The following is a 10,549-nucleotide window of genomic DNA, read 5'->3' as shown; positions in this document are numbered from 1 at the left end:
GCAGTATCTTATTACTGCACCAAAAACATTAGCAAACAAATTCATCAAATATAAAAACAGTACCTTAATCCATTGTTATTAAGCACAGACCGCCTTTATAAGTTAAGCCGGCACTTAACTCGAGCTATGTTTTTAACAAAATAGAGGTGATAATTCATCTGGTATGATTAAACTGACATGATATATCAATCTATAATTTAATCAATTTGATAGGGTTAATTAAATTTGATTTCATTTTTTTTTTAAATATTATTTGTTTTTAATTAATTTAAGTTAATTTGTTTAACTTGTGATTTAGTTATTGAATCGAATCATAAATAACCGGTTGAGTTTAATAATTTTTTTAAATTTAATTGTTGATAACATAATAATAATAATAATAATAATAATAATAATAATAATAATAACTATCATTGTATAATTTATTTTTCTTTGGGATTGTGGTAAAAAAAAGAGAAGAGAATCTTAAAACACCTAAATAACAAACTAGCTTGTATAATTATAAAAACGACGTCACTCTAGATCGTGTAATTTCGATGACCATATCCACATTCTTATTTCAGTATTTCTTCCTCGTCTCGTAAATATCACGAATAGACACAAAACAAAGACCCTAAACGTTCAATTCAATTACCAATGGTGCCATCTTCGTGCTGCAAATTTCGTTATGCATTGGCGTAATTCCGATAATAATGACCGACACACATCACCGGGCGAACAAATAAGAGAGACGGGCGAACAAATAAGAGAGACGGCATGACAGAAACAGGAAAACACAAAGAAGAGAGAGAGGCGGCCCTAGGCGTAGGCATGGAGGGTAATAAAGTAGAAGGAGAAGAGAAAGAGCGAGAAAACGAGAAACTAAAACAAATCCAAAATCAAGGTGGTGGTGGTGGTGGTTCTAATTTGAAAGGGAAATCATGCAAAGGGTATCTTTATTATTCTTCAACTCTCAAATCTAACGTCACTAATCCTCGCTGTATTGGCATCCCCCGTACTCTCCGCCAAAGTTAGTCTCTCAATTCCAATTCCAATTCCCAATCTTTATTCAAGATTTTTTTTTTGTGATTTATAGAGGGGAAGGGATGTTTAGGTCTGGATTTTTTTGGGTTCTTGAAAAGAATGAGAGAAAAGGGAAGGCGGGTTCTTTTTTGTAAGGCTAGATTTCAGGTTCAAAATTTGAGAGGTGTAGTGTCTGTCTGTCCGTCTCTCTATACATTTGAAGAAATTAGGGGAAAGAAACTTGCCTTTTTTGCCAGTCATTATGGCATAAAGTTAAACAAGAAAATGCTTTTCTTAGATTAGCTTCTTTCTTTTGAAAGATATATGGTCTTTGTTACTTGAATGAATAAGGGTTAGGAATAGCAATGCACAATTTCTTGATTAGCTTGAGTAAATCTGATCCAGTTGTAGGAAGGCAAATAACTAATATGATAGCTGTCCATTCAATTTGATAAATAGTGGCTGGAAACAGAGACATTGGAAATTAATCGTCGAAAAAGGAGTGCAGGAAAGAATATCGTTGCTGAGCTTATTTACTGGTTTTCATCAACCGTATCGAGCCTCGATACTACATTATTGCCAACATTTGTTTCACTAGGGATTTGGGAATAGGATTTCGATTCTGTTCCAAATAGAAACACGCTTTGATTTTATCTGAATTCATATCAACTTGTACTGCAGTTTTAATATTATTACTAAAGAAAGGAAGTGATTTATCCCTTTGCAATACAATTTCTTGTCTCTTGTGAAATCGTAATCCTTGTTTTTGGTTGAACCAAACAAAGTTGCTGAGGATCCAAAGTGACCAAATGTGGCCTATATGCTTAGTGCTTCAATTGTGGTGCATTGTTCTATCTGTTCTGTTTTATGTTCTGCACTCGTTATGAAATTCTGAGTGCTGGGAGAGCTAATTGTTTTGGGGATATTGGAGAAAATAACTTCATGTTGATGGTTTCTAATTACATCTATACATGGCAGGAATTCCTACACTGCCATTGCTATTTATGTTGAAAACTGAGTGTTGTGTGTTTGTGATCTTTGTTTGATGTAACAAAAGTAACACGTGTTCTGGTTTGGATTTACAATGTAACTTTTATTCTTGATTAGTTGAGTGTAAAATTTAATTCAGTTGTAGAAAGGCATGTAATGAATATGATGGGGGTCGGATTATGCAAGAGACTATATGCTTAATGCATGGAATGTGGTGCATTGTTTTATATCTACTGTAAATGGCAACTGTTTCTCAGTTGTTCACCACGACATACTGTTGTTAGGAGATCTATTTGTTTCCAAGTGCAACTGTGTATGGCAGGAATTCCTACACTGCCATTGCTAATTATGTAGTTTTTACTTGGTCGATTTCCGTGATGTTATAATTTCAGTAGTTATATGCATGTTGTTGCTGTTGAATATTGGTGCCTTTTGATAAGTGCTGATATCTGAGTTTTATGGCCAGTTCCTAATTATGTTGGACAATCTGAGGTAGAAGCTTCAAAAGATGGAAGGGTTCTTACAGATTTTTATTATGGTTGTGCTGGGTACTCTCTTTATTCCAATAAAGACCACTCAACTGATAAGCAAGTGGCAAAAAAAGAACTTCCAGTCTGTGTGGGTCTTGAGGTATGCTCCCTCACTCTCTTTCTCTGTGTGTGTGCCTGTGCTTGATTTTGTTTAATTATTAGTGGCTTATGCCTTTTAACTTTCATGGATGTTATTGTTTTCAAATAATTTTGAAGTTGTATAGCAGTTTTTGTGATCATACTCCCCCAATAACTTAGTGCAAATAATTAGTAACTGCACTCTCGCAGTAACTTTCGTTATGATTACTTTTACCTGTTGTATATGGGCTTTGTCATTTGTGAACCTTTGATGTGACTTGGTTCTTTGGATTTGTCTGTCCAAGTGACAAGTTGCTTGAATGGGCAAGGAATAGTAAAACCATTACCTCTCGTGTTTTATCCTTTCTTTTGGTGATCTGACTAACACGAATTTTTTCAGCTTTTGGTGGATAGAAGAGTTGCTACTGCAGAAAGTGCTTCTGCTCCGGCTCATATCCACCATAAAGAAGGTAAGCAAATAGTTATGGTTATGCTGCATGTTATTGCATGCTCATTTTAGTGAAGTCAGGTTCTCCAGGCACATCTCCTGATTTGCAAATTGTAGGGTCTAACTGTTTGATTCTGTCCCAAGTTATTTCAGACATACAAATCTGATTTTTCAGTTCTCGTGTAAGGTCAAAACAAGGGCTATTCTTGTCATTGTCTTCTTATTATATATTTAAACAGATTGTTCCCACCATCATTGAAACTCTATTAGACGATGATCCCATTCTCTCTTTATTACATGAATCTTCATATATGTTACATTCTGATAAAGTTATTTATTTTTGGTTTTTTTTTTTTACTACTTGTCTTTACAACAAGATATTGAAGCACAAAAATGCAAAATGCTTCAATAAGCTCTTGATCCCAACAATGAATAAGTTTCCATGCTACTCATTGGCCAGGACCCTGCCAGTGGTCTTTGGTTTGGGATCAAGATTTGTCAAATCCCGGTCTTGAACAGCAGTGCTTCATGCGGAATTGTCTGATTCTTCTTAGGAACCATTTTGGTGGAATTGTAATTGTATAAGGGCCTTTTTTATGGTAAACTCGGACAACAAAAAATGAAAGAGAATCCTCCAAGCAAAATCTCAAATGGTCTCAAAATTGGTGCATTCTTTGATATTTCCTAAAGACATCAATTACATTTTTGTAGTTCAAGCATTTTCTGGAATGTTAAATCACTTCACTGTTCATATCTCACCATAACTTTTGGCAATTGTTTTCTTGAAGATGGTCGTGAATTGCCTCAGCCTCAGCCTACACGTGAATTGCCTCAGCTCCGAGCACAGAAACCAGCGAGTTCCCCAGCGGATGATTTCTTCAGCAGGCAAGCAAACAGTGTTGATTGTTTGTGAATAATGATTGTCAATATACTAATGACACTTGCAAAACTGCAGGTATATGAGGAATTCAGGCCTGGTTGCATCAGGGGTGGCCAGGAACATGCGAAGAGTGGGGATTTACATAAAAGACAGTGTGGATGATATTTTGTACCCTTACAGAAGGCGACCGAAGTAGGTCATACACACTTGAATTGATGCATGGAGGAGGAGAGTTGGCCTGGTGATGTAAAAACATGCTTTATCCTAAACTGTGCAGTCCGCTTTCTGATCAGCGCTCACTTTTACTCCTTTTGAAACCCCTCAACGCCCTTCCCTCGTATCAATAAAACAGTGTTGCAGGCAGTCGATGAAGATGCTGTTATCCATTCACCTGGACACGATTTTTATAGTTAATGTCATCATTGTATTTAAAGCCCGGGCTGGGGTAAGTGAGGGTGACAAAAAGCTCTTTTTGTGTGATACAGTGAGCTGATCTTAAAATTCTTGGTGATAATGTTGTTCATTTCCTAATGACTGTACTACACATTTCTATGCCTGTAATTTAAAAAACAAACGGTTTCATTTTGAATTACTTGACATGATAAATAAAGATAAGATTGCAAGCCTTTTCTTCTGAATGTACAATGACCTAATTTTCGTCTGAAAATTAGGTCCTAAACTTTGATTTTTGAAGATGAAAGATGCAATGTTTTCTTCTGAGTTTTTTCTTCACACGCAAATTCTATCTACCAAAAAAACAAGTTAACAATACTTATCTGAAAAAACTTTCGAGTTTTGAAGATGACAACCTCGGCTTGCTGAGGTTGGTTAAGGTTTCAACTCAAAGCTTAGACGAAGCCCGTTCAAACTTTCAACCATAAAGAAGGCTTATCGTGTTATCCTTTCAACCTTTTCCTCTTCATTATTTAGAACGTGGATCCTTCTCTTTTAAATAACGTGCCTATAATTGAAGGATCTGTTTGTTTACTATATTATTACTTTTTCCATGTTTCAGTCTCACACACACACACACAGTCACGAGACTCGATCCAGAAGCTGATCCTATATGAGGCTTGAATTACTTAGGTTACAGGGTCAACTGTCATCTAGATTAACTGTTTTATTTCATTTTCTTGAGGAAAACAATTATTTTTTTCATTTTGATCTGGTCCGATTTGAAATAGATTTAACTAGGTCATAAACAACCAAACACAACTAATTATGTTTTATCAAATTAATATTTATTCTGGTTCGATTAAAACTGAACCAATCATAGCTGTCTTTGTTACCAAATGTTAGCTGTCTTAAAATTCTGACACAGTTGGCATTGTTATCGATTGCAAGCTAAATCCCGAAAATTTCCACTAATTTTACTCAAAACTCTCTCTAAAATCACCACAAAAAAAATTCATCACAATTCATTAAATTAAATATTTTAAGAAGCTTAGGATATGACTTTCCTTAATTTAGAAAATAGAAACTACTATAATTTAATTAAAAAAATAAAATAAAATAAATTCTTGAAGCACAAATTCTTTAGTTAAAGAAATGGACGTTGGAAGGAAAGCAAGCAATTAGTAACATTTAAAAAACTTTAACTTCCCTTCCCATCCCTTCTCGTTCTCCATTCCTTGAAAGAACCAACCGCCAACTCTCTCCCTCTCTGCCTTTTATTATCAACAACGAAGGAAAAAAAAGTTATATAATAATTCTGTCTCTTTGCAAATTTTTTTCGGTCTTGCACAAGCAGGTAAAGTAAAAGATAATTTTCTGAATATAATTAGCGCTTGAAGTATTTTGTTTTATCTTTTTGACTACTTTTCTTTGATCCCTCTTGAAGAGGAATTTTATAGAGCTTGGAAGACCAATTTTTTAAGGATTTGGTTTTCAAATATTCGAATGGCCGCTGCTGCTTCTGCTGCTTGTAGGCGTGTTGTGGGTTATCAATTTGGAAGCAATTCAGGAGGTATAGGTTTTGGTAGGGGAGGATCTGGTGCTGTTTCTCCTTCAAATTTGGGTTTGATTTCTCAAAATAGGAATATTTCTCAGCTTGTCAACTCTAATGGCAGGAGATTATTTCTTGTTGATACATTAGCCCTCGTAAGTTGTTATTTACAACAAACCCTTTTCCTTTTTCTTATTTACATTAATGGGTTGCATTTGTTTCCATGTTAATTTCTCATTTTCTTATAAAATTGCGGCAAGGAAATTTAATAGTAATGTAACTCAAAAAACACCATTGCTGAATTTATTATTGAACTGGGAAAAAAAAAACTGCAGGGAGTTTTAATTGCTATAATTTGTTTCATATTATAAATAATTCGCGTGCATATTTCTTGGTTGGTGGGTTGGTACAACGTGGGGCCTACGAGATGATTGATCGAAGAATACTACAATTTGAGTACTGGAGATGAATGGTACAATGAGAAAACTGAAAGTTTAATGCTTGGAAGCCGAATGTGGTTTTGTAAGCTTTTTTTTTTTTGTGATGAAAGGTTGAATGTTTGTCAAATGATGTGGTGTGTTGTTTGGGTTTAGGTTAGAAGATTGGAGTCGCAGGGTGTGCCTTTGAAGCAAGCTGAGGCGATAACAGCTACTATAACTGGAGTTTTGAATGATAGCTTGGAGAATGTGTCTCATTCAGTTGTCTCAAAGGAAGAGATGCAGAAGGTAGGTTCTTTACGTGGTAGTTTTACGTTTGCTCTTTTCTGTTATGTTGACATGGATCAATTGATATTTGATGTAGCTCGATTTCAAATGAGCTATTTGTGCAAGGAGTTTGTTTATGCTATAACTGTATTTTCATTTCATTTTTTTTGTTGAACCTGTGTAATTATTTTATGTCTGGTTTTGTTGGTAGAATGCATTGATTCAAGAAACCAGCTTGTCAAAATTCAAATCTGAAGTCCAAAGCTCGCAGGTACTGACTAGCTTTTTAATGTCGTTTTCAGATGTGAATTTGTTGAGATTTTAGCTGGATATGAAATTTGTTGGGTTCAATTGAGCAATTGCAAGTCTGGCATTATTTTGTTGATGTTCTGCAGCTGGACTTTATAAATATTGCTGATTGATGCTAATAGTGTCAGTATTATGAGTAGTTTGCTTATATGAAGACCGTGGAAAATTCAATGAGTGCTCAAGTATGTTAATTCAGTTGCTCAATCTTTGGCATTCGTGTTCTGATGTATAATTGGCTCTTCTGTCTCTTGGAAACATTGGTAAAATGTAACTAGGAGTTGTCTCTTCCCTATTATAGTAGTTATACTTATTTTCTTCATGAAGAATGAGTGCTAGAAGAACTTCATTTGGATTCTGATACCTTCTAATACAATTGATTAATTCCATGTTGAACAGGATAGCCCTTCTTTGTGCATTCAATCAATTGGGTGTCCCTAAAAATTGAACTGCGCTGTGTTAAAAGAAAAAAAATCCAAAGAGCATTGAGAATCTTTTTTTCCATTCCTCTTAAAATGCAATGATTACGTTTGAAAGATAACTTTGTGAGACTCCCTAAAGTGGAGGCATGTTTGGTGTTAACCTTATTTTCTTGCTAGTTGTCTGGTCCAATCTTTGAGAAAAAATTAAAAAATATCCTAACATCAGTTCCTATGTTAAGCAGGGTGCAATCTAACTAGAGTTTCCATGCCTTTTTGTTTATGTTATCTGAACAATATTTATTGCAGGAACACCATTTTTCTTTGTTGCAACATGAGACTGAAAAACTCCGGCATGATATCGAGAAGATGCGCAGTGAATTGAGGTCAGGTTTATGTATTTACCCTGCATGCTGGATTCGCTTGTTACCAATCTTCTTCATGCTAAGTCATTGATTGTGATTCAGGCATGAAATTGACAAGCTCAGTGCTGGTCAACGGTTGGATCTGAATCTTGAAAGAGGGTAAGAAATGTACTGCAGAAATTTCTTTTCTCCAACAACTAAATTACCGACATGAGTTATTTTCTCGTGGTTGTACATCCTTTCCAGGCGGATAAGGGAGGAGCTAGCAAACCAGAATGCTGAAACCACTAACCTCACTAACAAACTTGATGGCGTGAGTACTCCGACTGAAATTGATATAGATAATGCGGTTCGGTCAATTTGCAACTTTAACATGCTCCCTTTCTATGTCATAATTTCAGGAAATTCATGGTTTAAGGGCCCAATTGGAAGCAGGAAAATATGAAGTGATAAAGTATTGCCTGGGTACTCTTGTTTCCATCTCTGCTGTTGGTCTTGCCGCAGTCCGCATCTTGATGTAAACATTTATAACTCAAAGCAGTTGCTGCATAAAAAGAAGGGGGCAAGTAATAGCTTGTTTTTTGAAAGCTATTATTTGCATGAAAAACATGAAAACAAAGTTCAATTAACAATTCAAGTTTTTTTCCTTGTTTGTATCTGTATAATAAAAACAAGAACAAAGCTTTCGTTATCCAGCAACCTCAGAATCCTCAGTGGTTTCATGTAAGAGAAGTGGTGTTGGTGGATGGAGTCTTTAAGTTTTCTTTCAGGGTGCATTTTAAGAATGTTATCTTGTCGAAGTCATTCTCCTCATGCACCGCTCTAGACCCGCCACACCGGACCCATTAAATCCACCGATGTCTACTCAATAGCTGATCCCACTGTCTCCGTTCCACCAAACATCACATCCTGCCACATATATGCGTGCCGTTATAAATTCTTTTATTACAACAACGAAAATGTATGCAAAATTGGATTTCAAGAATATTTTCTGCACTTCATATTTTTTAAACTAAACACTTTCAAACTTTTAGATTCATGACGCAGAGCTTACGCATCTGGCGCTAGATTGGACCACAGGAGGCAAAGGCAATGTCAGAATGATCATATGTTAAATATTTGGCAGCTATGTTGGCTGGTCTATTAGAGAAAATGTTATCTCGGACTTGCAAAATTTGACGAACTACATATCTCCGGCGATGGAAACAGCCACCACATGCAAGTACCCCATTCGGAGAAGAAACATTGCACCATTTTGTCGCTAGTTTAGCTAGACCAATTTCAGTTTTTGGTCCATCAAGAGCATGTTACCTATAGTTGGTACCCTCTGCAGATGGATATGGTACCCTTCGGTAAAGGCTGCAAACTAGCCGGAAAAGAAGTAAAGGGACTATAGAGAGGAGGAAGAGACTGGTGTTAATATTGGTGGGTGAAGGGTGGCATCCAGCATAGTCATTACCTATTAATGTTTCCTTGAGTTTTTCATATGATCACTAACAAAACCTGGAACCAAACATGCGCCAAGATCTACCCAGAAAGATAACATGAATCAATAGATTTAACCCATCTTCAATTCTTTCAAGTCATGCGCACATTAGCTTTTGACACGGCATGCATAAAAAAAATTTTAGTTCAAAAAGAATTTGAGTGAAACAATTTTTCTCACAAAAATATGCCATAACTTTTAATTTGAAAATTAAAGAGAAAATTTTTTACCATAATATTCTAAAGAATCCACAAAAAAGTAAAAGATAATTTCATCTGAGTTTGAAAATATGACTAAATTCTAATTTAAAGTTTTACATGGTTATCATGGCCTTTTAACTAGGTCTGGTATTTGGTTTGTTGACTCGAGTGAACTCTAGTTAATTATTTTTTATAATTTTTAAAATTGAATTTTTTAAACAATTTTTTCCTTCAATATTTGATTTGCGATGAATTGAACTTCATATATTTTTTTTATTTTACTTTATATAAGATTATCATGTTTTCATTTAACTTTTTATTTTAATTGAGAATTTTTAAGAATACTAGGGGATATATTTCCATAATATTGATAATTGATCCTTATTTGCAATTAATTGTTGCCAATTTTTTTAGTTTGAATTATTTATTAATTATTTATTATATTATTAAATTAACTAAACTTATTAAACCAAATCGAGTTCATAGCTCGAGCTTTAATTTTTTTTACTTCTTTAAAATACTAGTGTCATTTGGGCATTTTTTTTTATATTAAAAAAAAATTAATCCAACTAAAAACATAACACGCATCATCAATCTAGTTATTAACTAAAACACTAAAAATTTAAGTTTTCTCAACTACTTCACTATTCATATAAAGTGAAGCAATTTCCCTTATTTTTTTCATTTCCATCCATGTTCACGCTTCACATGACTATACCAATTCAAAATTTGTCTTGCATTGCAAGTTGATTAAGCGTTGAAATCTTGGCCTAACTTTCTATCCTGGACTAAGTGAAATATGGAGGAACATATTTAATGATGTTTTTTAAATGTATTTTTTAATTAAAAATATATTAAAATAATATTGTTTTTAGATTTTTTTTTATATTTGGTATTAACACCATTAAAAATAGAAAAATATTAATTTAATATTTTTCAAGACAGAATAATTAATGATCACTAATTAGATTCCACAACGTCTTTCCATCTTTTTGGATAAAATTACATGATTAAACACACATTAGGGTAATCAAAACCATGCTCATTCTTGTTTTGGAATTTCAATTAAAGAGAAACGATGAGAAACATAAACCTCTTGCTTTGGAAGGGGTGGGGTGGGGGGTTTGCTACAATCTAAATTAACAAATCATTTATTAAAAGGTTATAAGAACCTTATTTTTTTTAGTTTGATTTTT

The 10,549-nt window shown here is 34.3% G+C and overlaps 2 protein-coding genes across 3 annotated transcripts; both read left to right on the top strand.

The window, feature by feature from the left end:
* Nucleotides 1-586: 586 nt before the first annotated feature.
* LOC133673267 (uncharacterized) lies at nt 587-4,554 on the top strand. Its single transcript, XM_062094011.1, has 5 exons — nt 587-1,009; nt 2,459-2,622; nt 3,001-3,070; nt 3,837-3,933; nt 4,004-4,554. The coding sequence occupies exons 1-5, from the start codon at nt 757-759 to the stop codon at nt 4,122-4,124; spliced, it is 705 nt and encodes a 234-aa protein (XP_061949995.1). The 5' UTR covers nt 587-756; the 3' UTR covers nt 4,125-4,554.
* A 910-nt stretch (nt 4,555-5,464) lies between these two features.
* LOC133673265 (protein FMP32, mitochondrial-like) lies at nt 5,465-8,358 on the top strand. 2 transcript variants are annotated; one of them, XM_062094009.1, is made up of 8 exons: nt 5,465-5,678; nt 5,782-6,028; nt 6,467-6,598; nt 6,789-6,848; nt 7,612-7,688; nt 7,770-7,826; nt 7,914-7,980; nt 8,069-8,358. In XM_062094009.1, exons 2-8 carry the CDS (start codon nt 5,828-5,830, stop codon nt 8,186-8,188), a joined length of 714 nt encoding a protein of 237 aa, XP_061949993.1. In that variant the 5' UTR covers nt 5,465-5,678; nt 5,782-5,827; the 3' UTR covers nt 8,189-8,358. The 2 variants fall into 2 exon arrangements, with proteins under 2 accessions (XP_061949993.1, XP_061949992.1); XM_062094008.1 differs by having other exon boundaries at nt 5,466-5,678; nt 5,769-6,028.
* The last annotated feature ends 2,191 nt before the right edge of the window (nt 8,359-10,549 follow it).

This window comes from Populus nigra, chromosome 14 (genome assembly GCF_951802175.1).
Source record: "Populus nigra chromosome 14, ddPopNigr1.1, whole genome shotgun sequence".
NCBI lineage: Eukaryota > Viridiplantae > Streptophyta > Magnoliopsida > Malpighiales > Salicaceae > Populus > Populus nigra.
Note: the sequence above shows the minus strand (reverse complement) of the source record. Positions and strands in the feature narration are given on the sequence as shown.

Excerpts from the sequence above, each read along its gene's own strand:
- LOC133673265 (XM_062094009.1), top strand. The coding sequence starts at position 5,828 with ATGGCCGCTGCTGCTTCTGCTGCTTGTAGGCGTGTTGTGGGTTATCAA. Across the intron at positions 7,689-7,769 it reads AAGATGCGCAGTGAATTGAG|GCATGAAATTGACAAGCTCA; the intron begins GTCAGGTTTATG and ends ATTGTGATTCAG. Across the intron at positions 7,981-8,068 it reads TCACTAACAAACTTGATGGC|GAAATTCATGGTTTAAGGGC; the intron begins GTGAGTACTCCG and ends TCATAATTTCAG.
- LOC133673267 (XM_062094011.1), top strand. The coding sequence starts at position 757 with ATGACAGAAACAGGAAAACACAAAGAAGAGAGAGAGGCGGCCCTAGGC. Across the intron at positions 2,623-3,000 it reads CAGTCTGTGTGGGTCTTGAG|CTTTTGGTGGATAGAAGAGT; the intron begins GTATGCTCCCTC and ends GAATTTTTTCAG. Across the intron at positions 3,071-3,836 it reads TCATATCCACCATAAAGAAG|ATGGTCGTGAATTGCCTCAG; the intron begins GTAAGCAAATAG and ends GTTTTCTTGAAG.